Source organism: Magallana gigas, chromosome 2, assembly GCF_963853765.1.
Source record: "Magallana gigas chromosome 2, xbMagGiga1.1, whole genome shotgun sequence".
Taxonomy (NCBI): domain Eukaryota; kingdom Metazoa; phylum Mollusca; class Bivalvia; order Ostreida; family Ostreidae; genus Magallana; species Magallana gigas.
The window spans coordinates 50,711,608-50,734,606 of NC_088854.1; the positions used below are offsets into that span (position 1 = coordinate 50,711,608).

The following is a 22,999-nucleotide window of genomic DNA, read 5'->3' on the forward strand; positions in this document are numbered from 1 at the left end:
AAAATAGCTAATATATTTTTAGATGTTAATGTATATCAGTTAAATGAAAGTGAAATTATTTTTCTTCATCAAAACAGCAGGAGGTCGATGGAATCAAGGTATCCTGCACGCAATAATTAACATAATATACAACTTTTACATTTAGTAATTATAATTTTATTATTTTGAGATTAAAAACAAAACTTTCTACTAAAAAATATTTGATTAATTGTTCTTAAAAGTTATTAGAAATAACATTGTTTAATGATTGATACTATTTTAATTGTTTCTAATTTGCTAGTCAATGGATGATAATTCAAAATCTTTAATTCAGAATAATGATACTTTCTTCATTTAAAAGAACTTTTAAACGCTTTAAAATCACCTAAAAAATCTAACAAATCAGGCAGCTTAAATGGAAACAAATATCAACTATTTTGTTAATGTTAAAAAAACCTTGGAAGTAGTCCTTAAAAACTATTCCAAACAGAAATTTTACCCAATTCGTTGTTTACATTTGATTAGTTTTACCACAACAAATTCAACAACGATCTTTCCCCCGAGTCAATTCAGGTACAAAACCGCTGTTTAATTAGCTATTCAATGTCTGTTGCTTATCTTTGTCAAGCATTTATAAAAAGAATTTATTGTCATGAGATTCTTAAAAACAAAACGAAAATTATTGTAAAAACATTTTCTTCATCTAATTGATTATTATTCAACTATTAGCAATTTTACAAATATGAACATGAATATCAACTCGGTATCTTTAAAGCATTTTGTATTGATAGAAAAACATCCAATAAGATTCATACAATTCTCCTGTGCAGAAAGGCTACTGGTTATTTGTGATCTGACGTTTATTTTGACTTAAAACGCATGATTGAATAAATGTTGCAAGTAATGCCGGTCATGCTATCTGTCGTTGTTATATTTGTAAGGTCTTTGGTATTGATTTGTATTCATATACATTTGTATTTTTACTTTATCATTTCAAACAATACGGAATTACTTTACAATAATAATTTTAAATTATTTTTGCAGCACAAGGTTTACAACAAGGGAACCTGGGTAAGTTATACAAATAATCACGTGTAGTCATGTTTTATACCAGCCTCTTAATCATTTACTTTTAAGAAAGACGGCCAAAGTTAACAGTTAGCGTGTTAAGATATAAAATTAATCAGAAAATTGTGATATGTTTTAGCTGGCAGTCCTTTCACAGAGGTTGTTGGTGGGTCAACAAACTGGGATTCACTAGGTCTTGCTATTTTGTGTATTTCATGCATTTAAGTTCAATATTGTAGAGTAGATAACTATTAAGAGTAGAGTAGATAACTATTAATATCGTTCTATTTTTGACTTTGTAAGTTCCAACATTATTTTATAGGGCAAACTCAAACACCTGCTGCATGGATGCAAGGAGGTAGTGTGTATTCTGTAATTTAAGTTTTCTTACATTATTGTGGCAACGTTTTATTTTCTTTGTTGTACAATTAAAAACACAAATTACTACTTCTTAAATTTAGGACTTCCAAATCTTAGTGGCAATGGACAACCTAATCCTTTAGGTGCACAGAATAATCCATTACAAGGTTTAGAGATTATTTTATACAACCACTTTCTGTTTAAATAATGTGAATTTTTAATCAAATATCTTATAATAAACATTATTGCATATACTTTATAGCAAATGGTCAAAACGGAGGATTACCACTTAATCCATTTGGACAAAGCCCACCATTTCAGGGTTTGTGTTACTATACATTTATTTTCTTTTAAGTACATTTACAAATGTGTTTAAGAAAAAATCATTATATCAATATTCTATTTCGAAGGACAACTTCCCTTCCAAATGCCAAGTGGCAATCCTATTGGTGGAAACAATGGAGCACAAGGTATTGATAACTAAACACAATATATTCGTCGAGAAATTATAAATATCAAAATAAATGTTGTATTTTAGAAGTTTTGTTTACATTTATATTGTTTGATAGCTTAATTTTAATTTTTGTTTAAGGGTCGAATAACCAGAATCCATGGACGCCATCAACTCGTAAGCTTAGTGTTTTAGTGGTGTAGATTAGCATGTCAAAATTCATTCATTCTGAAACATATCAACTCTCTTCTCGAGAAGTTATCGACTTGAATAAATGCTATATATTAATTGAATTTGTCATTCTTTTATGTAACGAGTTTAACAATGTAACAAAAGTAATGCAAAGCATTATTTTGAACTAGGGTAAATTGTTAAGTAACGAAAGAATTTCATCACATTCATAAGATTTTCTATATTTCTGATTTTGTAAATGATTTGTTTAGAACGCATTACCATTCTTAAAATGTTGTTTGCTTTTGATATGTAAAGATTTTTTGAGAATATAAAAAAAAGTAAAATAAATGATTTTATTATAGTTAGTTAACTATGAAAACATTATATAAATTCACATCAAGTTGTAAACTTCAATTATTCTTTTTCATTCACAGCAACACAACAGCAAAATACAGGAGTTTCAGGTAAATAGTTGGTAGATAAGCTATGGAACAACTCGACTTTAATATGCACCTGTTACCGACCTAGCTTAACTATTCTTTTTTTTTTTTTTTTTTTTTTTAGATCTTTTGCCCGGTTTTACATTTCCAGACAATTCTGCATTGACCTCCAATCCGGGTAATGGAGGAACAACGACTCAAGGAGGAGGCATTGATTTGTCCTCATTATTTAACCAAGGTTCAGGAACAGAGACACCGTCTATTGATTTCGCATCTCTTTTTGGGAATACTGCAGGTTCAGATACAACCCAGACATCGCCAGACACAAATCTTCAGAATCTTTTCCAAGCCATGCAAAATGCAGGACCTCCTCCAGGAAACAATGCAAATAATGGAAACCAGGCTTCTAACCCCTTTGCAGGTCTCACTGCTGGTAATCAGCCATCTCAAGGTTCACAAAGTACTAATCCTTTTGGTCTTCCGGGTAACATTCCATTTAGCGCAAACCAAGGTTCGCCATTTGGTGGAGCCCCGGGAGGTAACCCATTTCAGACATTTCAAGGTAATCCTGGAAACCCAACAAGTGGTATCCCAGGTCTAAATACAGCAAATTTCGGAAATCAGGATAACTCGCAATCATCTGGTGCCCAAGGTAATAATCCATTTGGAAATATTCCTTTTGGTGGAATGCCGGGCCTTCCAGCCCCAGGAGGACAAGGAAACAATCCTTTTGGCGGTCAACCTGGTTCTAATCCGTTTGCTGGACTCCCAGGTTTAGGAGGTTTTCCAGGGGGAAATATGACCGGACTTCCATTTGGAGGTGCTGGAGGATTACCGCCCTTTATGCCCGGATTCCCAGGAGGATTTCCCCAGCTGCCCCCAAATGGTGGAGGTTGGTCGAATTCTTTTTATCATTTGATTGTTAGATTGTCCAGTGACAGAAAAATGTGTTGGTTTAGTATTTCAAACTTAATTGCATTGCTATTTTAGTTTCGCAAACTCGTCAATCTACCGCATCAACAGTTGTGCGATGCTGTTTAATATAAAAATTAAAATAGCAGCTGTAAATAGGTTCGAAAATATTGCATGCAAAATGTAATACAGTTAAGGTTTTCCCTGTAGTAACATTTGCATGCATTTGGAATTTCAATAATTAGTAGAGTGGTTCAATGTACGAATGGAGCTTTTTATTTTGTCCTAGGTACTGGAAATAATCAGGAAACTCCAGGTGTGTTTAACCCTCCCGCATCACAAATGGGTGAGCAATATATATGTGTGTGTGTATTCGGACTTGATATATTAAAGGGGAATTATAATGTGTATTTAATGCAAGCACCCTTTGTGCATGCCGATATTGTAATATATGATACACCCAGGTAGCTTTTTCTGTAATTTTATATTTATGTGTCTGTAATGACAATTGGAGACTGCATAAAACTCAAAATAATTGTTAGATATAGCACTGGTATATAGCAGGGGCTGATGGTGGCACCTCCTCACTATTTCCCTTTTCTGTATTCCCTGTAGACTTTTTACAAGGATTAGGAACAGCAAATACCCCTTTCCCTGGTTCCTCTAGTGGTGAGCTTTAGTTTTTAGCATTATATATAGTTCAAAATATTATTGGTGTTATTGTTTTGTGTCTTTGATTTGCAGTACTAGAATATTATTCATGTAATATCAACTGTATATTTTCTTGTTGTAAAAATGCTTATTTTAATATCTCTCTTCATAAACAGGTGGTCAAGGGTCAGGAAACAGTCCATTTTCCAGCCAGTCGTCTATTCCTTCCAACAGCCCGTTTTCCGGCTCATCGTCGTCTGGTACCGATCCATTCAGTAGTTTTAGAGGAACTGATCTTACTAACATACAAATTCCCGGAACATCACCATTTTCTCGGTGATGATACTTGATCTCAAAACTACAAATTAACTGAGGCTAAAGTGATCGTTTTGTTTGAGAACTAACAACCCTCTTCTCAGAAGTTCTTGTGGCTATGGTTTATGAAGTAAAATAAAACTATCAAACATCCTGTTGACTGAATATTAGTTTGTTTTGTTGGAATAAAATGCATGTATTGATACTAATTCTTTTCTGAATAAATGAATGACCTTTTTTGTATTTCTCTTTATCATTTTATTAACAATAAAATATGATAATGGTTAAACACAAATTACACTACAGAATAAAGAAGAATTTATTATTCAACCAACGTTAATATTTAATGAAAATTTAAAAAAATGTATTACAAAATTAAATGCATGGATTTATCCTTTTTTTATTTATAGTTTTATCTGATGGAGTATTGTATGAGTTGATTTTATGAAAAGATTCATTGGAACTTGAAATTTTCTGACAAATATATTTTTATTTCTAATTTCATATTTTTTAACAGAAATGCAATATGCGATTGATTGTTAAATGATTAAAAGTCTTATAATTGAAAGAAAATTCATGCGAATATTACTTATCATGTTCCGTAGCCATCAAATTGTTATATAGCTATTCCTTAAAGTCGTTTAAAGGTAATTTCAAACTGGTTTTCAAGGTAAGATTGACACGTCATACAAAAGAGGACCTATGTACTGAAGTTTATTCTTGTTATGCTTACCTAATTTGCTTCAGGTGAAAATGTGTCATTCAAAAGATAAAAGTGCCTCACCTGACTGGTCCTTTTTGTCTTTTAGATTCCTTTAGCAATCCACCACACTATAAACTATGTATATATATATATACAAGAAAACTATTATTTTTTTCTTTTTTGTGCTTGAGATTATATTAACATTGTCTATTTTGTATTTCTTTTTTGCACCTTTGACAACACATTAACATCAGTCTCTAATACTTATCCTGCATGACTTGCATGATTCAGTATAGTGCATGACAGTGGTAGATGTGTCATTTATTATACAGGTTATTTTACAAAAAAGTGATAAAAATTTATTTATGATGAATATATTCTTTTAAATTAAATACGATTGTTCAATATAACATATATCATAGATAATAATAACAGAATTTTATGACTTGAAAGAAATGTGATATTTAGAGAATACGTTGCTTTTACAGGCAACTCAATGACAACGGAGCCACCCCCACCTTTAGTGTTTCCAGCTAACTCAAACAATGGTGAGTCTTTTGTAAAGTATATAGAAGTCCTCATTGAATACTGTTTTCAAACCAATATTTATTTGCATTTTGGAAACTAAATGATAGAACGATACGAATTCCACATAATTTTGTAACTTTTAAAGTCATCAATCAAAAGAAAAAATCATGTTCAAAAGACATTAAAGATACTTAAAAGTTAACTAAAAGTATGCTGGTCATTTTTTATATCAGGGCAGGCCTATATTTTTTAGACCTTTTCATTTTAACTAAAGGATTTTTACTTTCGTCATTTACCTTAGCATTGCCGACTGTCATCAGTTTCAAAATCATACAGGCTTAATACGATCACTTTATGTATTATTTATAAGAATTGATGGTGTTTTTGCTGATATAAGTGATAATTTTCTACGAGGACACACGAACCTTCAACCAAATATTATCCATGTATCATTCTTTATCATTTCGATTTGCACCCTTTCATTTTATTCTGACAAAACTGACCATAATTTGAAATGAATTGTAGCCGCCGATAGTAGACCAGGAAGAATCATGGCGGTTATTGACATGACAAATGCAAATGAGCAGAACTTGTCTACGATGATAAAAGTATTATCGAATATGCTCAATGCCAAAAGTGAGTTGCACAAGCAACGCATATTGATTGAGGCTCAAAATAAAAGCTTTTCCTGTTTGCACAACTTTTGATTACTTGCACGGGCACTACATACAATATTTCGGATTGTTTAACTCCGTTTGTATCGTTGTTCTGTTAAATTCGTTAATAATGTTTGTTGTCGGTAACCGGGAATTTATTTGCTTTTTCCAAATTTGGTGAAATTTCTTCAATATCAAAACATACACATATGCATTCATAAGTATAATCACGTAATGCAGGTCTCAAAACGCTTATAATTCTACGTTTTGATTTGGAAGTTCTATTCATTGATCAATAATTATTTCATATAGTTATTATTTTTTTACTTTTACTGTGGATACACATAATATTGAAATATTAAAAGATATACTGATTCTTAATTACTTTTAGTCATCCCAGAATCGACCGCTTTTTAATCTAATTTTATAATATTTCAAAAATATATCTTTTTAAAGAAGAAGAATCTGTCTCAAAACCAAGCACAGACTCAGGAGGAGGCGGTGGCAATGAACTCCCCAGTAAGTGAATACAGCAAAGATATGGTACTTATACATGTACATGTAGTATCTGAAACAAGCAGTGTCGTATTATTTATAATGCAATAGTTGGTGAGAGAGAGAGAGAGAGAGAGAGAGAGAGAGAGAGAGAGAGAGAGTGATGAAATTTCAATGCATTTTTAAGTTATTAATTTATTTTTTGTTAGTCTTCTCTCTTCTAACTGTGTCTTTTTATCAAGTCAGAAATAAGATATAAAAATGTCCGGAGAAAAAGCCTAGTTACGCTTACTCTTTGCTAACAAATCTTTATCAAAATAAGTTTTTCAAGTTAAATAAAACAAATGTAAACCCCCAATATATGTAACATACATTATTCATTATAAAAGAAAACTGCGTTTAGAATTAATAAAATATCTTTATTTTTAAAACTTATATATATATAAATTTTTCTGTTGAATTTTTCAAATAAAAAAATTTATATAGTTGGACTTTTTTTTCAGTTAAATCCCCTTCATAAATATTTCTTCATTATTATTATTATTTTTATTTTCTTTAATATATCAGGTCTGGCGAACCTCTTTATCTAAGGTAAATATAGTTTGTGTGTTTCGTCCAGTGACATATGTGTTTGAAAATAGGTTTTTGTTACAGTGTGCGTTCTGTGTTTCAGGTGACTGCTTTGGAAAATACATTTTTATCAAAACGTGTCTTAGAATAGGTTTTTTAATTCAATTATAGCCTTTTAGATGATGTCACTACGTGGTTTTATATACCTGATGAGAGTATATCGACCGAAGACGAAGTCCGAGGTTGATATACTCTCATCAGGTCTATGAAACCATGTATTGACCGATATCAAAATGTTATAACTGTTTGATTATAATAAATCAAAAACTATTCTCTTCATTTTCTTCAAGCGTATAATAGTAAAATATTTTGTTCATAATGTATAGATGTTGATTTCGCTATTATGACGTCACAATGTTGCACGTGCCAAACCAGTATTTTCTCATGAAAATCAATGTTTAGTGTAGTGAGGTCTATAAATTTTCTATTTTAAGTATAGTAATTTCTATAACAGAGTTTATAGCACGACCATGTGACAGCAATTGACCAATCATATTTGCTTGGGAAAAATACGATATAATAATAATTTCATTTGTCTGACTTATTAATTGCTCCTACCATTTAATTTTCGACGCTTAAAACCGATAAGGTACTAGCATTATATTGTTGTCTCAATGGTTTTAACAGAATATACAGTTTTACCATCTTGAAAAAATTAAACGTGTACTTGTATATCTTTCTTTCATCAGTTATTCCTTGGATAGAAAATAAACCATAGAATTCAGGAAAAAGGTTAGTTTATAATCTTAATGCTTAGCATTTTTTGACATTCTTATCTTGATATTAACGATTTTCAAAATAATGTATATAAGAATTCCTCTCTATAATTTGTTAAGACTTACCATGGTTAATGTATCTATTCATGGTTATAGCACATTTTTAAAAATATTAATTTCAACATTATTGTGTATTGAAAAAGGCATGAGAAAGTTGCTAGTAGTGTAAAACTTAACAAAATCTAACAAAATGATATAAAAATCCTTCTTTTCAGGTGGAAGGTCAATGCCATGTGTATATTACGCCGTGTAATCATCATGCCATATATATTTTAATACTTTTTATATGATATTTATATGAAAATATATTCATGAATATACAACATTCGTTTTTTATTATTTTTCTTTTGTAATGATCAATTGTATCAATTGAAAATCGTCGTCTGTTTTCCTAGAGTTTTGATTCTAATAATGTTTTATTACAAAATACAACGAACTTGAGCAACCATTAATTAGTTTGTTTATAATACATAAACATAAAAGATAAAATGTGATGAATTACATTTAAATGAAAATGAGTAATATACAAAGTCTACCATGCTTGACCATTGTGCACTAAGTCACGTAAAAGATTGATTTCAGTTTGAAAATTACACTGTACTTAACATAATGAGTCCAGTCAATGATTGCCTCTTTTCTTGGTCAAACTTTCAAACTTAAAACTCATTTCTTTTCCTTAACTATCTACTAAGTGTGTTTACAAAAGCATTGGGTCTGGCAGAGAACCAACATCGTTCATGACTGGCATATCGGTCGCGAATACTGATGAGGAAGGTAAGCTGGTGTCTACAAGACCGGTATTTGTCATACTTGAGTCAATTATTCCAGATCCCCCGGTCATTCCTCCGGAAGTTTCTACTCGTGTAGTCGAAAAGCCACCACCTTGTGTTCCGTCTGTGCCAAAAGAGGTTCCAATATCACCACCCACAGAGGTACCGATATCACCGGTGAAAGAGGTACCAATGTCATTACCCAGAGAGGTACCAATATCACCAACTACAGATGTACTTGAACTAGTACCAAAGTCAGTACCGAACCCATCAAGGCCTAGATCACTTCCTGCTGGACTTATCCTGCGTATAGTTGTTTTCTTTGTTATCGTTCTTGACCCTCCAGTTCCAGATCCTGCAAGTGATGAATCACCAAGGCCGGTTCCTGAGGAGGTTCTGGTGACAGTATTTGTACTATCAAATAAGCTGGAACTACTGCTTCTAGATTCGGAAACTCTTGAAATACCGTCCCTTGCCACTCCTCCGCCATCGACAGTTATAGAACTTCTCGAATTACCATCAACCTTAAATATAACATATTACAATCAAATGAGTATCTAGTTTGGTGAAATGTTATTATTTTTCTTTCTTAAAAAAGTCTATGTTTACTCACGCCTATTCCATTATTTCTTGAGTCCGTGTTTATTGAAGATACGGATTTTCGATCAATTATATTGACCTCTGAAAGAAATTTTTCGTAATATACGTTAATGATATTCAATCAAAAGGAAAAACTCTGTTTATTTATCCACCCATCCATTCATTTTTCATATTTAAGATATTTTTGTATAAAGAAAGAGATGTAATGAAAGACGCACTGAAAAAAGAGAAAAAACAGTAGTAAAGCCAAACAATACTTACGGTTAGTATTGGTCATATTTCTTAAGAATTCGTTGAAATCAGCTTGATTAGCTTGATCATTCATTGGAATGACGGCAAACACAGGTCTGTCTACGCCTGCTGCAGCAACTAACTGCTGCTCAATGGCTTGTAGCTGCTTCTCGATGGAAACAGCAGACTCCCCTGTTATTCCTGCCTCTGCAAGACGTCTTGTAGTTGTAGTAGTTGTTCGAGTAATGACTCCTTGGGAGTTTGAATCAACTAATCCGTTGGATCCAGTCCTTTTGATTGTGGTTGTTTTGACAGACGAACCGTCGATTGCCATTCCCGCCCCATCTATGGTATTATCGATAGGGTCTATTCTGCTTCCTGTAACGTCAGAGACGCCTCCGTCAATCCTCGTTGTCGTTCTCACTGTTTCTGATCTTCCTGACGTTGTTGGTACTCGGCTTGTCATGTCAATAGTTGCCCGGGTATCTGGTATATCGATCCCTGTTAACCTCCGGTTAAAGGTTGGTACCCCAATATCGATGTCGACATTACCATCGACGTTGAATTGTCGAGATCGAGACATGTCATCAATAGCAGACGCTGTTCCACCAGAGGGCCCAAGAGGTCGAAGGTTAATGTTGATCCGGGATCCACGTCTTACTGAAGGTGCGATCGGATCACGGTTTATTGTGCCACGGGGAAGAGCAATTGACCTAAAATCGGTATCGACTGAAAAAGGGGAAAAAATATATCTTATCGTGCAATAACAACTTTTTAAATTTATTTTACTTTATTTTCTTATATGGAAACAAATCACGAGTTGAAATGATGTTTATCATCAAAATAGATGATTTTATTAAATTGCTTTTATCGTATGTCGAACTAATTGTATGACTACATTTAATCGTCAAAAGTTTTGGATTATGATGTGACAAATTGCATTATGATTTCCATTTCCTTGTAAGTAAACTACGACTCTTATACAAGACAAGGAAACTTAATCTACTTAAAATTTTAATTAAGGCTTTTAAATTCAGTGAAATTTCATTCTACGTGTCCATTATTATATTATTTTTTAACTACTAAACACATTTTCATCCTTAATGAAAGAATCAATAATATTCCCAAATAATTATTCATTGCTTATTTAATGGTTCTAAATAAATTTTAAAAAGTTATAAGCTATTGAATCATGAATCATAGAAAATGTTCAATTATTTGGTTTAATAATTTTCTAACATGAAACAGAAATGTTTTTAAACCCTTTCTTTACTGATTTACGTGAATACAAGATATTTGTGTGTTTAGAAGTGTTCGATGGGTATTACTATTTTTAGATCTCCGCTAGAAGAAAAGATCTGTAGAAAGATATAGAAAAATACCATAATTACATGGATTTTTTTCTTTACTGAAATATAGTTGATAGTTAACACAATTCATATCTTAAAATTTTAGGTAGATCTGACGGTTAAATTGTTAACAATTCAGCCTCTTTAAACATAAATCAACTTCCCTGTTATTTTATTCAGTTGAACTATTCTTAGCTTTACTTTATATTAAATTAAAATGAATAAACCGACTTTTTTTCTCTAGTAGATGAAGAACTGTTATATATTAGGAATGTAATATCTTTGAAGATACTAGTATATTTTAGTTGTTTTTTTTAATTAATTTTTATTCTTTAATAAATTCACTTTGTAAATCTATTTGTGGTTTGATTTTCTTTGTATCATGAACTATTTTTCAGTGTTGAGAGAGTACTTTAGCTGTTTTTTCTCTTTTGAAACACCAATATTACAAAATACACTTTGGGACCTTCAATCAAAATGTTTTATTTTTTACCTTGGATTATTGATTTGCAACGTACTGTGGAAAGCCTTTTTTTTAAACACCTCATGTATGGGACAGAAATAAAACATCAACAACAATAAGAGGACTGGGTGGGCGTGGACATTTTAGGCAATATTTACCTCATTTAGATAAATATATTTGTATAAAAATACAGAAAATGTTCAAATATTAAAGCTAAAATATCTTAATTATACTTTAATAAATGATTCTAAAAATTATAGTTTAAATTTTAATGCATATCTGATATTGTTGACTACCCAGCTTCCTAAGGACTGCACCAACAACCCCTGACATAGATCAACCAAGTTTGACGATCGATCCACATGAGGATTTATTTAATTTTATTTTCTCAATTCTTTTTTACTCGCTTTCTTAAAGTTTATTTGCCTCTTTTTAAAATGTATTTATCTTTTTATTTTCACAAGTATTTTACACATAAAGTGATAAAGATTATATATATATTTATAATATTTTCAATATTGTCACATCTTTTCACACTATAGTTTTTCTATGAAAATGAAATCAGTTTTTTACCACGTTAAAAAGCAAACCTCATATCTGTTTTTATTTATTCATTTTAACCTGTTTAATTTTTAATTTATTCATTTTAACCTGTTTAATTTTTTTTTAAACTGGGATCCTAGACGTTACGTATATAATAAATTTGAAATGTCCTCACAGAGTACATCATTAAAATTAATTTATAGTTGAATATGATTTCAATTTAATTTAGTTCTTTTCAAAAAATATTTCTGTAATAATACATTTAAATAAAATAACTTTTGTTAAACTCGTCTGGAATGATGATATTTATAATATTGTTACACTTTTATTATACACTGTATGCTACAATTTAACAAACGTTTTACCATAGAAATGTCTACTTTGTAAAATCTACTGAGAGAACCTATCAGATATTGGCCTCCACCATATTCCAACTAGATATAGATGCAATAATATTTTCCTTGAACTTATAAGTGATATAGATTCAAATTAATATGAAAGCGATTTTAAAAAAATTATCAGCTCTGTACATAAACTGTGCGCTCGCAGTCTCATCTAGAGCATGCTGATTAGTAGATATGACCAAAACTAAAACAAAACTAAAAAAATATTACTTTATTTATATATAGGTTTGTTAATACAAACAATGCACAAATCATTCCATCAAAAAAAATTATGAACGAAAAATTCCCCACGCAAAACATGTCCATTGAAATCAGCGTTGAAATGTACAAAACGTTCGTTTGACATTGAAACTGTAATCACGTGAACATAAATCCACAGTTTAGTACTACTGTACTAAACAAGCCTGCTGTTAGTATGTAGCTCCCACATACTGACTCACAGCACCGTTAATGCATAATGGATGGACTCTACTGATATATAAAGATTATGGATACACAATCTATGTTAGTGCTAACACCGGCTCTTCTTCAACTCGCTAACCTGAGGTGGAATCCATCCCTGCAATAGAAAAACGGAGGGGCCATTATATCTGGGATCTTGCAGCCTAAAGCATTATCAAAACTTATGTTTACCATCTCTTTATCATTTATTACGGCTTTTCAGCAACCTTCAAATACAGTGGGTTTGTGTTAAGGGCCATTTATTTTTATCCACTTAAAAATGTTTTTATAAGAAGTAATATTATTGGCTGCATGCAAACTCTAAAATTGACTTCATGTCGTATATAATGTATCATTCAATAGAAAAGATATCACTGTATCAGTTTTAAACATACAAATCCATGTCTTCGAATTTGAAATTGATCAAATACCCGACTTTTCCTCTTGTCATATTTTGTGACAGGATAAAAAAAGTAACGTATAAAATGCTTGTTAGGATACTTTTTTAATTATAAAGTTTATCTTGTTTCTTTTTTTTCCACTGATATCTAATGATCCCGTCAAATTATTTGCTTTTTGGTTATAATGACTACACTATCATCTCCCACGTTCGTTTTTATGAAACTGTTATCTTTTTCACGGAAATCTCACTTTGCACAATACTTATATTGAACTTTTGCAAGAGTTGAAAACCATTAATATTCGTTTCATCATAATAGTTAAACATTAGGACTTATTATGTAAAATTAAAAGATTATCTATACGTGATTGCCATATATAGTTTTATAATTGTTTTAATCATGATCAAAAATTTAATTTTTGTCAAAGCTAAAAACAATAATATTGATAAATGTTCTGACAAGCACGAAAGATTCAATCACGTGACAGTCTTCCTACCTGTATTGAATAATGCTGGGTTGACGGAATCAAAGGTGAGTGCATTACCTAAATCTGTTAAAACATAAAAAATTGATAAGTAACAATCATTGACATTTAACGATCAAATTATATTTTGCACGAAGTTTATTTTCTTTATCTTATTGATTTTGTTCAAAATAAAAATGTTTCTGTTAAAATATCTTATGTTTAATATTCTTTTAGAATTAATCACGTTTCTGAAAAAAATGACAAATATTACAATGATTCATTTTATACACCATTCCGAATGATAATTTCCAACTGCCTTTTAAGTATGCAACATAAATACACACACTTTAGAAGATATAAATGACAATCTTTAAATCATGCAATGAAATACATTCACCAAACACGTTTCAATGTTACAAACTATGTAATGTTACATCACTATATAATTTGGTGATATGTCATACACAATATTCTCAAAACTGTAGGTTGAGTGTTAAATTAAGTAAACGTTATAATTCTGCGTGATGGCAAAATGATAAAATGTCAGTGCGATGTGCTGTTCCAACAAAATAAATAGATGAGTAATAACACAATTGGCAGTAAAAGTGTCAAGTGTAAAAAAAACCTGTCAAAAAACTTGAAAAAAGCGAAGCAATGTGAGAGGAAAATCTTAAACGAGCACCATAAAAATAATTAAAGGCAAAGCGACAAGGTTTATAAGCGTTTGCATAGCGCAACATCCCGAGCAAACAACCGAAGCAGAACTGCATTATGGGATTGCTTCACTCGCCGTGATTGTCTCCCCGGAGTGGCCGTGGTTTGTGGGGATGGGGTAGTGGAGGGCGTCACCATTACAATATTTCCGTTTATATCCGTTCTTGACGGCATGTGGGTTTCAAATCCGTTATCTTGAAGAGCTTTGTTAAAATGACTCCAGTCGATGAAAGAATCTCCACTTATGACGGTTGATCCTGATAAGAGATATTTTCTTCAGTTCAAAACTAGCTCAGTTTTCTCAATTTACTTGACAATACAGAATACCCAAAGCGTTTGCGTCACCAGCAAAATAGAACATAAGCAGGAAACATGAGAAATCAGATGGTATGACAAATTTGTCTTGCGGAAATGAGAATATATTAACTTTTTTTAAATATGCCAAAAGATAAGTTTAATTTGTATTCTTCTTAAATAAGAACCGAAATTGTTTTATGGAGAAAATTTGCCACAATTATAATCATACAAAGCAAAGCAAAGCAGTGGTGTTCTACCTTCGGTGGGCCCTTGTCCGTCCAAGAAAAAACCTTCAGTGGTTGCTGTTTATATTAAAAAGTGTAAAAAAGAATTGACGACTTGGTTGAAAAAGAAAGATAAAAAGAGAAGTGAAATAGACAAAAACATTCATTGTATAGGAACGTTAAATGTGATATTAACCTCTTTTAGTGTTGGCTATAGAATGAACTGCTTGAAGAGCACCGCTCCGGATTTCTTGGGGTGATTGCTTTGGAATTTCTGCATTGAAGTTCTGAGAAGCAGAGGAGAGGGTATTTCCTTGGCTACTAGCAACCCCGTTACTTGCTAAAGCAGATCCCCCAAAAGAACCAAAACTTGAACTTGTTCTAATATTATTATTTAGAGCAGTGTTTCTGGCACCCAACGATCCAGTATTTGCCTGAACACGTCCAGTTCCTGAGACAAAGTTTTGGCTACCATGAGCACCGTTTGTCGGCAACATTGCGTTGGCAGTAGAGCCTGATGCAGTAGAACTCCACAGACGGCTGTCTCTTCGGAATTGGGGATCTAGAGATTAAAGATCTTATCACTTTCAGTGAATAAATGATTTTCATCTAATTCATTGTAAGTTGTGTATAAAAAACGCTAAAAAGATTTTTAAGTAAGTATGTACGTTTTTTACTCTTTATCGACCATGATGATGAACAAGGATTTACTAATTAGTCATCTGCATGTGTGGTCTTAATCAATTATCTGAATTTATATCACTACCAACCCTATTAGTCTTACTGGTGATGCATTTTTAAAGCCGAACTTTGACAAATGATGTATCATTAACCTGGCAAAGATGTTGGCAATGTAAAATCATTGAGTGTTGGCGAGCTTGCCGGTGCATTGTTGAACCCTCTAGCCGTGTCAGGGGTGTTGAAAGAAGCAGTATTTGCTGGCACAAAACCGGAAGTTGGTGGAAAATTCTGGGAATTTGGTACGCCTCGAGCGGCGGACTCTGCAGCAATCAAAGCATCTAAGGTGCTTAGAAAGTCGTCGATTTGAACGTCAACTGATGAGTTTCTGGATTGCTGTTGCTGGGAACGGGAACTTGTGCCAGTGTTAAGAGAGGAAGTCCCAAATGACTGTGAATTGCCTAAAGAGCGCGAACCTGGCGCAGTGTTAGGAAAAGTTGCTCCAAATGACTGAAAGTTGCGTAGAGAGCGAGATTCAGGCACAGTGTTGACAGAAGGTGTCCCAAATAAACGTGAACTGACCGTTCTTCGCTGTTGAAAATTTTGATTCCCAGTGTTGGACAGTGTAGGGGTCCCAAAAGATCTTACGTTGGGAGATTGTTGAGTTCTAGATGATGCTAATCAGAAATCACAGAATATTCAACTCAAGTTTTCAAAAATTATTATAAGAAATAATAAAAACTTAAAAATTAAAAAAAGCAACGAATACAGCAGAAAAACAAGCGGGTTCAGTTTCCCGTTATGTAACTAAAATCAAAAAAAATATATGGTAACCGTTATAGATGAAACTAAACCCATCATCTCAAAATTTTTAAATATAATAAAATCAAATAAGAATTGTATGGACCGCCATCATATCTCTTATTGCTGTAATAATAGAATAAGCAAAATTGAGAAATAAAACCAGTTTAAAACTAGACTCTAAATTTAACCTCCTGTTCCGGGCCTATCCATCGGAGGTTGACGTGGGAAGGTCACACGACCCATTCCTGGTGGGAGTGCAAATCCCGGGGGTGGGCCGCCAGGGGGAAGCATTGGACGTCCGGCGTCAGGTCCAGGGGGAGGGAAATTGAATGGAGGTCTTCCACCAATATTGTCTAGATGGTTGGACAAAACGTGTTAAAGTTAAACCATAGTTAGTAGTCAAAGACAAATATTTAATATTAACTGGTGAGTAAGATAGACAACAAACATGAAGATGACGTGACTTAGTCTAGTGTTTGTATGATGAATTCATTCAACTTCTGTGTTTTCGAGAGTGTTCCATAAGATGCTCTGATTAGTTTCTCTAGATTATAACATATGTTAATTTCTACAATACATTTTTCTGAATTATGAAAATTAATACAGATGACATAATTAGTCGCTACTGCTTGTTATCCACCACACACGATGAGGTGGTACCTGGAAAAGGTTCCAAAGAGCTAAGATCGATAGGTTGAGGTGCCATATTGTTACTTATATCGTTTTGAATTCCACCGAAAGGAAACGCAGAGACTGTAAAAAGAGTCATCGTAAAAACCATTGTATGTATGAAAGAGAAAGGCCTAACGAAGAGATTTAAGTAAAGTTATGTATCATTAATGTATTAAATCTAACTGCAAAACTGTTAGATAGTACCTCTATCATTTGGAAATCCATCATTCATGGTTGATACACGGGATGGTCCTGTCATTCCATTGGGTGGAAAGATCGGCAGCTCTACAGAACAAATAATTATCACGTGTAAAAGTTGCTTCAATGCGTTAAAAAATTAAAACATACATTGAAAATAATTTTAATCTTACGTTGTCTTCTGAAATTTGCCTGTGGTCCACCTGCGAATGTTGGTGTTGGAAACCTTCTCCCTCCATTCATGTCCCTGAAGCCATTCATGGGAGGGATGTCGGGTACCCCACCACCGATTCCACCGTCTCCATTGGTCCTCTGATTTACTATGTTATTTGCGACACCAACGGGCCGCACAAGCACTCGTCTACCTGACACGGGGTCAAGGAACAGATCGTCCACATTGCTGCCCAGTCCTCCCAAGATTCCACTGCGAGGCATTCCCCCCGTCAGACGTGTGGTACGGACCCCGGGTCTCCCTCCTATTCTCCCGTTGGTGCGTGTTGCTCCCAGATCAATCGTTTGGCCGCCGGTTGCAGGAGGTATTCTTCCAATTCTTGTTGAAGAAAGGGTATCTCCGAACCTGTTGTTAACAGTAAACCTACGGGCACCGACTCCACCGCCATTTGTCCCGGTTGCTGTGAAGGTGTCAACACCAAAACCACGCCCCTGAGCGCCATTAGCAGCAAATCTTCTTGTATTTATATCAACACCACCAGTTCTGATACCAGCTCCATTAACAACCCCGTTTGCCACACGACTTCCTCTCACACCATTTGCTATCAGAGAGTTTATGACCTCCATTTGAAGAGGTCGTGGTAGATCACCAAGGCGACGATTTCTGAACCTTGGAATCCGCATGTTTGGATCAAATCCCCGCAGTGTATCATCTACACCCCCAGTGTTTGCATTTAGCATGTCATTTCCATCAAAAGCACCACCAAAAGTTCTCTGGGCGTCTGGTCAAATGAAAAGAAACATGTTTATCTTAGATATCCTTCACTGTTATCTGATGTAATACGAAGGTTCAAAATTGAAAAAAGGTACATGTACTCACTTATCAACGAAATTCCAGACAACAGAAGTATCACCAGACACTGCAACATTGTTGTCATGGTGACTTATTTCTGCAAAGAAAAAAATCAACTTAGTATATGATAAAAGAAAAACTATAATGCATATTTTTGGGGGGTTGTACTTGTATGTGATTATCAAAATGATGTATACAACCTGTCTAAAACCACCTCACTGTATTTGGTGTAGTTATCTGTAGGTTTTGTATTCTGGTCAGCATAAATCTGAATGTGCCTGATTCATCGATATATGTTTATATATTGCAATTATGTTTTTTTTCTGTTATCGAACACTATCCCATGATGGAACAAATACGATGACAGGTTTTTTGTTCTTCTACTAAGACCACAAACATTCCAACTGACGCCCACTAGAGAACCGATGAGCGGTCGCCCCCGTCGCTAGAGCAGCCAGCGCCATGCTGCAATAAATCGCACTGCGTTGCTGGACAGAGAGAAATTTCTCGTCATAAAACCAGCGCCGTGCCATCCATCGTCACCAACACTCGCGTAAACATGCACAATCATTCATCCGCACAGGAAAACGTGAAATGTTACAGAGTTTCGGTGCGAGATTGCCAGTAACGAAATTATCAAGAATGAATTATGCTTGCAAACGTGATCATTTATTGTGACAAAGTTACATGTAAGAAGATTTCTATCAATCTACTTTTTACGAAAGTTTCTAAAATGTGCTTTTAAGAAGATAATAAGGAATTTAAAAAAAACGATAAAAAAGCGCAGCCAGTATTAAAAGATCACACATTCCTATATTTATGGTAGACTGTAACATCTCCATATACATCGCTTTTTTTTATTGCCTCATCACAAACGCTGGACATGAATGGTACGTCGCATATCTCGCTATAAGTCATTTGTCAAATGGTGCAAAGTCAGATTATTGCGTCACAAACAGTAGTTTCGTTAGAAGAAACAGCGCCTAAGGTCACACGGAGAGCGGATAAAACATAATTACAAGCTCAATAACTGTCTTGTCTAAAAAGACATGTAAAAAGTGTGAAAGAATTCTTCAAAACATAACCTAAGAAAAAGAGATACAATAAGTGTATCAATTTTTATTTACACGTTTCCATTTTTTCTTGGGCAGAGATAGCATTTTAAAGCGTTGGGTATAAAATGAAGAGTCGAAGAAAAGTTTGCACTTTGCAGAAATTTTATGTTATGCATAAACCTTTAAGACAAGATCATCAACAGTATAACATACTTTCAAAAATAAATTGCATACAAAATAATATTTTTATTTCTATACCATTAAATATTCCATCATGACTTTGAATAGAAAATGTGTTTCAAAAATGTTAAGATTTGTAAAAAAAAAAAAAATGTATTGCGTAATTCGAAATCATAGAAGTTAAAAAATGCCACTAGACATTTTCTTTACAAAATAAAATACAAATAATTTTACTTTGAAAATACATTTCTTTAAAATGTAAATATTTATAATGTAAATTGGCTATAAATGTACTCACCAAGGTTTATAAAGAAATCCTTCTAAACTTGTAAACAGCCCCTAATGTTGGGGTTACCAATGGCCGTCTGCTAGTGGATACCGGGCAGCAGTGACACGGGGCCACTTGACGTCTTTGATGAGAGTTTGACGGCGTATATGACAGCTCGTACGGCCTCAGATGTCCAGGTCTTGTAGCTAGGTTCTAAAATAGGTGCCACACTCTTGTATGAACAAGCTGTGTGCTCAACATCAACCATAAAACTTGAAAGCGACGGAAAAGGCGACCAGGCTGCAAATGTAATCACTTTGTTTGCGAATGACGTTTAATTATTCATTCAATTAGCAATCCCAATCAGTGATTTATTGCTGGGTGTATAACACGTTTCGGTAACAAAAAACAAATTGTCTTACAAAACAAACACGATCATTTCCTGGATAACTGTATGTATTTATTAGAGGTGTTGTTTTTGTGTCTGATGAATTTATTACTAATGCATGATTTATACAGAAAGAGGTTTTTTTTGTTTGATATTTTAGGCTGATATTTTACGTGATGAATGACTACACATTTACATTATGGCTTATTTAATTGATATCTACCATTTACATTAAATCAGAATTTCAATTGCATAAACTGAAAATAAAGTTTTCTAATTGTCACACCTGTTTGAGTAATTGTTCTCTTTTGTGCCACCCTCCCTCCTTCAGAAAAATTCTTAAACATATATCAATTATTTTGTAATAGGATGTAGGACTAAAAAATATGTTATCCATTAAACTAGATAAAATATGCCTAAGAAATATGGTGTTAAAAGGAATATAACATTTAACTCTTAGGTATTTACCTAAGTAAACCTTAAACGAATCGAATTATGTGAGGAACATCCTTGAAGTGGAAATTAGTGCATAAAAATCAATCAGCAATGAAAAAAAGACAAAATGCAAATCCAGTCAAACAACTTTTTTAAAGGACGAATATTAAAGATAATAAATAATTACCTGAAATCTGATATCCTGCCACTTTGTGACAGTATTTACCCTACTATAATACTGTACTCATAGAAATCACGCATAATTATATTCCAGTGCAGCCCGTACATATTTCGGTCAATGAAGGGAAGCAATGACAGATGACACTTGGCTCACTTGTTTCGTCTTAAGAATCGAAATATTTTGTTACAGTTGGTGAATTAGATTTATCTTCAATTAAATGAATTAACGACATTTATCAAAGTTCTGCACTTCTACGCAATCTCTGGCTGGTCTCACACATAGTGACACCAGAATTGCAATAGATATAGATAAGTCTGTTTTCATAATTTGGATTAGTAATTATCTGTTTTACTAATAAGTTGCTCTTCTCAGTCTTTACAGATGTTCTCCAACAACCTAATTCAAATATTCATATTTATTGACATAATAAAACATATTCAAAGCAAATCAATGATATATATTTACATGTTCTACTTTCTTTGTCTGTGATGACACTACAAATCGATTAGGTAATTTAAAACACAATACATTTTATGACTATTCATCTGTATTATGAGATAATCAAATACAGTCAGGGATGATCAAATCTATCATAAGGACCTCAGGCTTTATTGGATTTGATCAACCAGGACCGTATTTGATCACCTCATTACCGTTCGGAGCAATGGAGATAATTTTCCACGTACGACTTAACAAATTTCGTAGATTTCAAAAAAACAAAAGCTATACAAATTGATGTGTATGAAATTCACCCTTTGATTTTCAGGTCCAACTAATTTAAAACAATATTTTATAATGTCTATTGAAATTATTTGCTTTTCATTCATTAATTTTCTAGTATTCAAATACAAAAATGTAAAAAAAAAAAAAAGACAAAAAAAGACAAAACAAAAAAAAACCCATAATGATGCGGTATGGCTAATATCGGTAAAGTTGTTTGCATATTAGATAGGTAAAACTAATATTTGTTAAACAAAATGCTAAATGCAGCTGTATAACTTTTATCGAAATAATACGAGTCTGCGCCCCTTCCTAAGATCTCTTTTACCCTACTATAGTCGATCTCAACTTACAAGCTCGGGTACGCATTTCTCAATTTTAGACACACAGGCTTAAAAGACACATAATGACATAAAAATGTTCCACACGCCATGGTATGTAGAGGAAGGTGACATTTATATAAAGAAAAATTGTCTTTGATAACTAATGTCTGTTTAGGGCTCGCTCTAAAGACGATAAACTTTTTTTAAAAAGCTAAACTTGTAATACTCAAAGAAAAGTTCCATTTTCCTGAAATACATGTAGTCAACAAAGGCAGGATAGCAACAAGAGTTTGTTTCACCGATTACATACTTATCTGACATTTTCGTAAAAGGGAATGGTCACGATTTTGGTCAAATTCTATTTTTATGTTTTTATCATTTACAATGCTTTAGGAATGCATTGCTAATGATCAAATAAAACTTGAGAGTCCTTCGTAGAGTTATACGCAAGATACAGGGCTCACAATTCTTTGTTGTGGAAACAAAGCCCGTGCGCATGCCCTGTTTTTGTTCGTCCCTTACCGGTTTCACCGGAGGGGTCTATAGCTTTCCTCTGCGTCCGTCAGTCCGTCTATCCGTCCGTCCGGCCGTCTGTTTGTCTGTCTGTATGTCCCACTTCAGTTTTACACACTGTTTTTCTTTATGCGGTTGGGGAATAATATGAAATTTGCTGAACAGCTTCAAAATGTCAAACTACAGATCAAGTTTACACTTTTGTAGCGTCTGGTTGACATGTTTTTTTTTTATATTCCAATTTTTTAATGTTCGGGTTCGTTATCGGGTTCGGTGTGTATTGAATAAACGAGGAAAGTATGTAGTCAGTAATAATATCGTGCATTTCTTGTACCATTCCTTTTATTGTTTCTAACAAAAAAATAAGTTCTGTAAAATAGTGTCAAGCATTGTGTTGTAAATTTAATCGACAGAGTTTTCTGTATTATTACAATCGGGTTCGTTATTGGGTTGGTCTGTTGATTCGGGGTACAGAAGACGGTAAGATTTAAATGATTTTCTGCATAACAGTGCATTGTT

General features: G+C 33.2%; 2 protein-coding genes across 56 annotated transcripts in view; one reads left to right on the forward strand and one right to left on the reverse strand.

Moving 5' to 3' along the window:
* The window catches only part of LOC105323159 (uncharacterized PE-PGRS family protein PE_PGRS46), a 30,592-nt gene extending 22,131 nt beyond the window's left edge, over window positions 1-8,461 (forward strand). For 43 of the 50 annotated variants that reach the window (XM_066077026.1, XM_066077024.1, XM_066077033.1 and 40 more), the window contains 19 exons: window positions 78-98; window positions 505-552; window positions 1,024-1,050; window positions 1,370-1,405; window positions 1,509-1,574; window positions 1,670-1,729; window positions 1,818-1,877; window positions 2,000-2,035; window positions 2,467-2,496; window positions 2,597-3,364; window positions 3,674-3,730; window positions 4,000-4,053; window positions 4,212-4,295; window positions 5,542-5,601; window positions 6,107-6,217; window positions 6,694-6,756; window positions 7,300-7,323; window positions 8,052-8,094; window positions 8,354-8,461. In XM_066077026.1, coding sequence (XP_065933098.1) covers window positions 78-98; window positions 505-552; window positions 1,024-1,050; window positions 1,370-1,405; window positions 1,509-1,574; window positions 1,670-1,729; window positions 1,818-1,877; window positions 2,000-2,035; window positions 2,467-2,496; window positions 2,597-3,364; window positions 3,674-3,730; window positions 4,000-4,053; window positions 4,212-4,295; window positions 5,542-5,601; window positions 6,107-6,217; window positions 6,694-6,756; window positions 7,300-7,322 — 1,604 coding nt within the window. In that variant the 3' untranslated portion in view covers window position 7,323; window positions 8,052-8,094; window positions 8,354-8,461. The remainder of the gene's footprint in view (window positions 1-77; window positions 99-504; window positions 553-1,023; window positions 1,051-1,369; window positions 1,406-1,508; window positions 1,575-1,669; window positions 1,730-1,817; window positions 1,878-1,999; window positions 2,036-2,466; window positions 2,497-2,596; window positions 3,365-3,673; window positions 3,731-3,999; window positions 4,054-4,211; window positions 4,296-5,541; window positions 5,602-6,106; window positions 6,218-6,693; window positions 6,757-7,299; window positions 7,324-8,051; window positions 8,095-8,353) is intronic. The other 7 variants (XM_066077025.1, XM_066077034.1, XM_066077027.1 and 4 more) reach the window with 6 other exon arrangements.
* A 120-nt stretch (window positions 8,462-8,581) lies between these two features.
* Window positions 8,582-20,236, reverse strand: LOC105335702 (uncharacterized). Of its 6 annotated transcripts, XR_010711289.1 has the most exons (13): window positions 19,951-20,236; window positions 18,445-18,514; window positions 17,567-18,346; window positions 17,400-17,480; window positions 17,184-17,276; window positions 16,712-16,876; window positions 15,875-16,396; window positions 15,238-15,603; window positions 15,075-15,119; window positions 14,597-14,777; window positions 13,837-13,890; window positions 13,040-13,057; window positions 10,392-10,468 (listed from the first exon to the last, which is right to left on the reverse strand). XR_010711289.1 is itself a non-coding variant. In XM_066077079.1 (12 exons), the coding sequence occupies exons 2-11, from the start codon at window positions 18,500-18,502 to the stop codon at window positions 13,881-13,883; spliced, it is 2,301 nt and encodes a 766-aa protein (XP_065933151.1). In that variant the 5' UTR covers window positions 18,503-18,514; window positions 19,951-20,236; the 3' UTR covers window positions 12,695-13,057; window positions 13,837-13,880. The 6 variants fall into 6 exon arrangements, 5 of the variants coding, with proteins under 5 accessions (XP_065933147.1, XP_065933148.1, XP_065933149.1 ...); XM_066077079.1 differs by lacking the exon at window positions 10,392-10,468 and having other exon boundaries at window positions 12,695-13,057; XM_066077075.1 differs by lacking the exons at window positions 14,597-14,777; window positions 15,075-15,119; window positions 15,238-15,603; window positions 15,875-16,396 and adding exons at window positions 8,582-9,432; window positions 9,522-9,589 and having other exon boundaries at window positions 9,770-10,468; window positions 19,951-20,228.
* Window positions 20,237-22,999: the final 2,763 nt, after the last annotated feature.

Excerpts from the sequence above, each read along its gene's own strand:
- LOC105335702 (XM_066077075.1), bottom strand. The coding sequence starts at position 18,502 with ATGACAACAATGTTGCAGTGTCTGGTGATACTTCTGTTGTCTGGAATT. Across the intron at positions 17,481-17,566 it reads GGCAAATTTCAGAAGACAAC|AGCTGCCGATCTTTCCACCC; the intron begins GTAAGATTAAAA and ends TTTGTTCTGTAG. Across the intron at positions 16,877-17,183 it reads CTCTTTGGAACCTTTTCCAG|ACAATATTGGTGGAAGACCT; the intron begins GTACCACCTCAT and ends CCAACCATCTAG.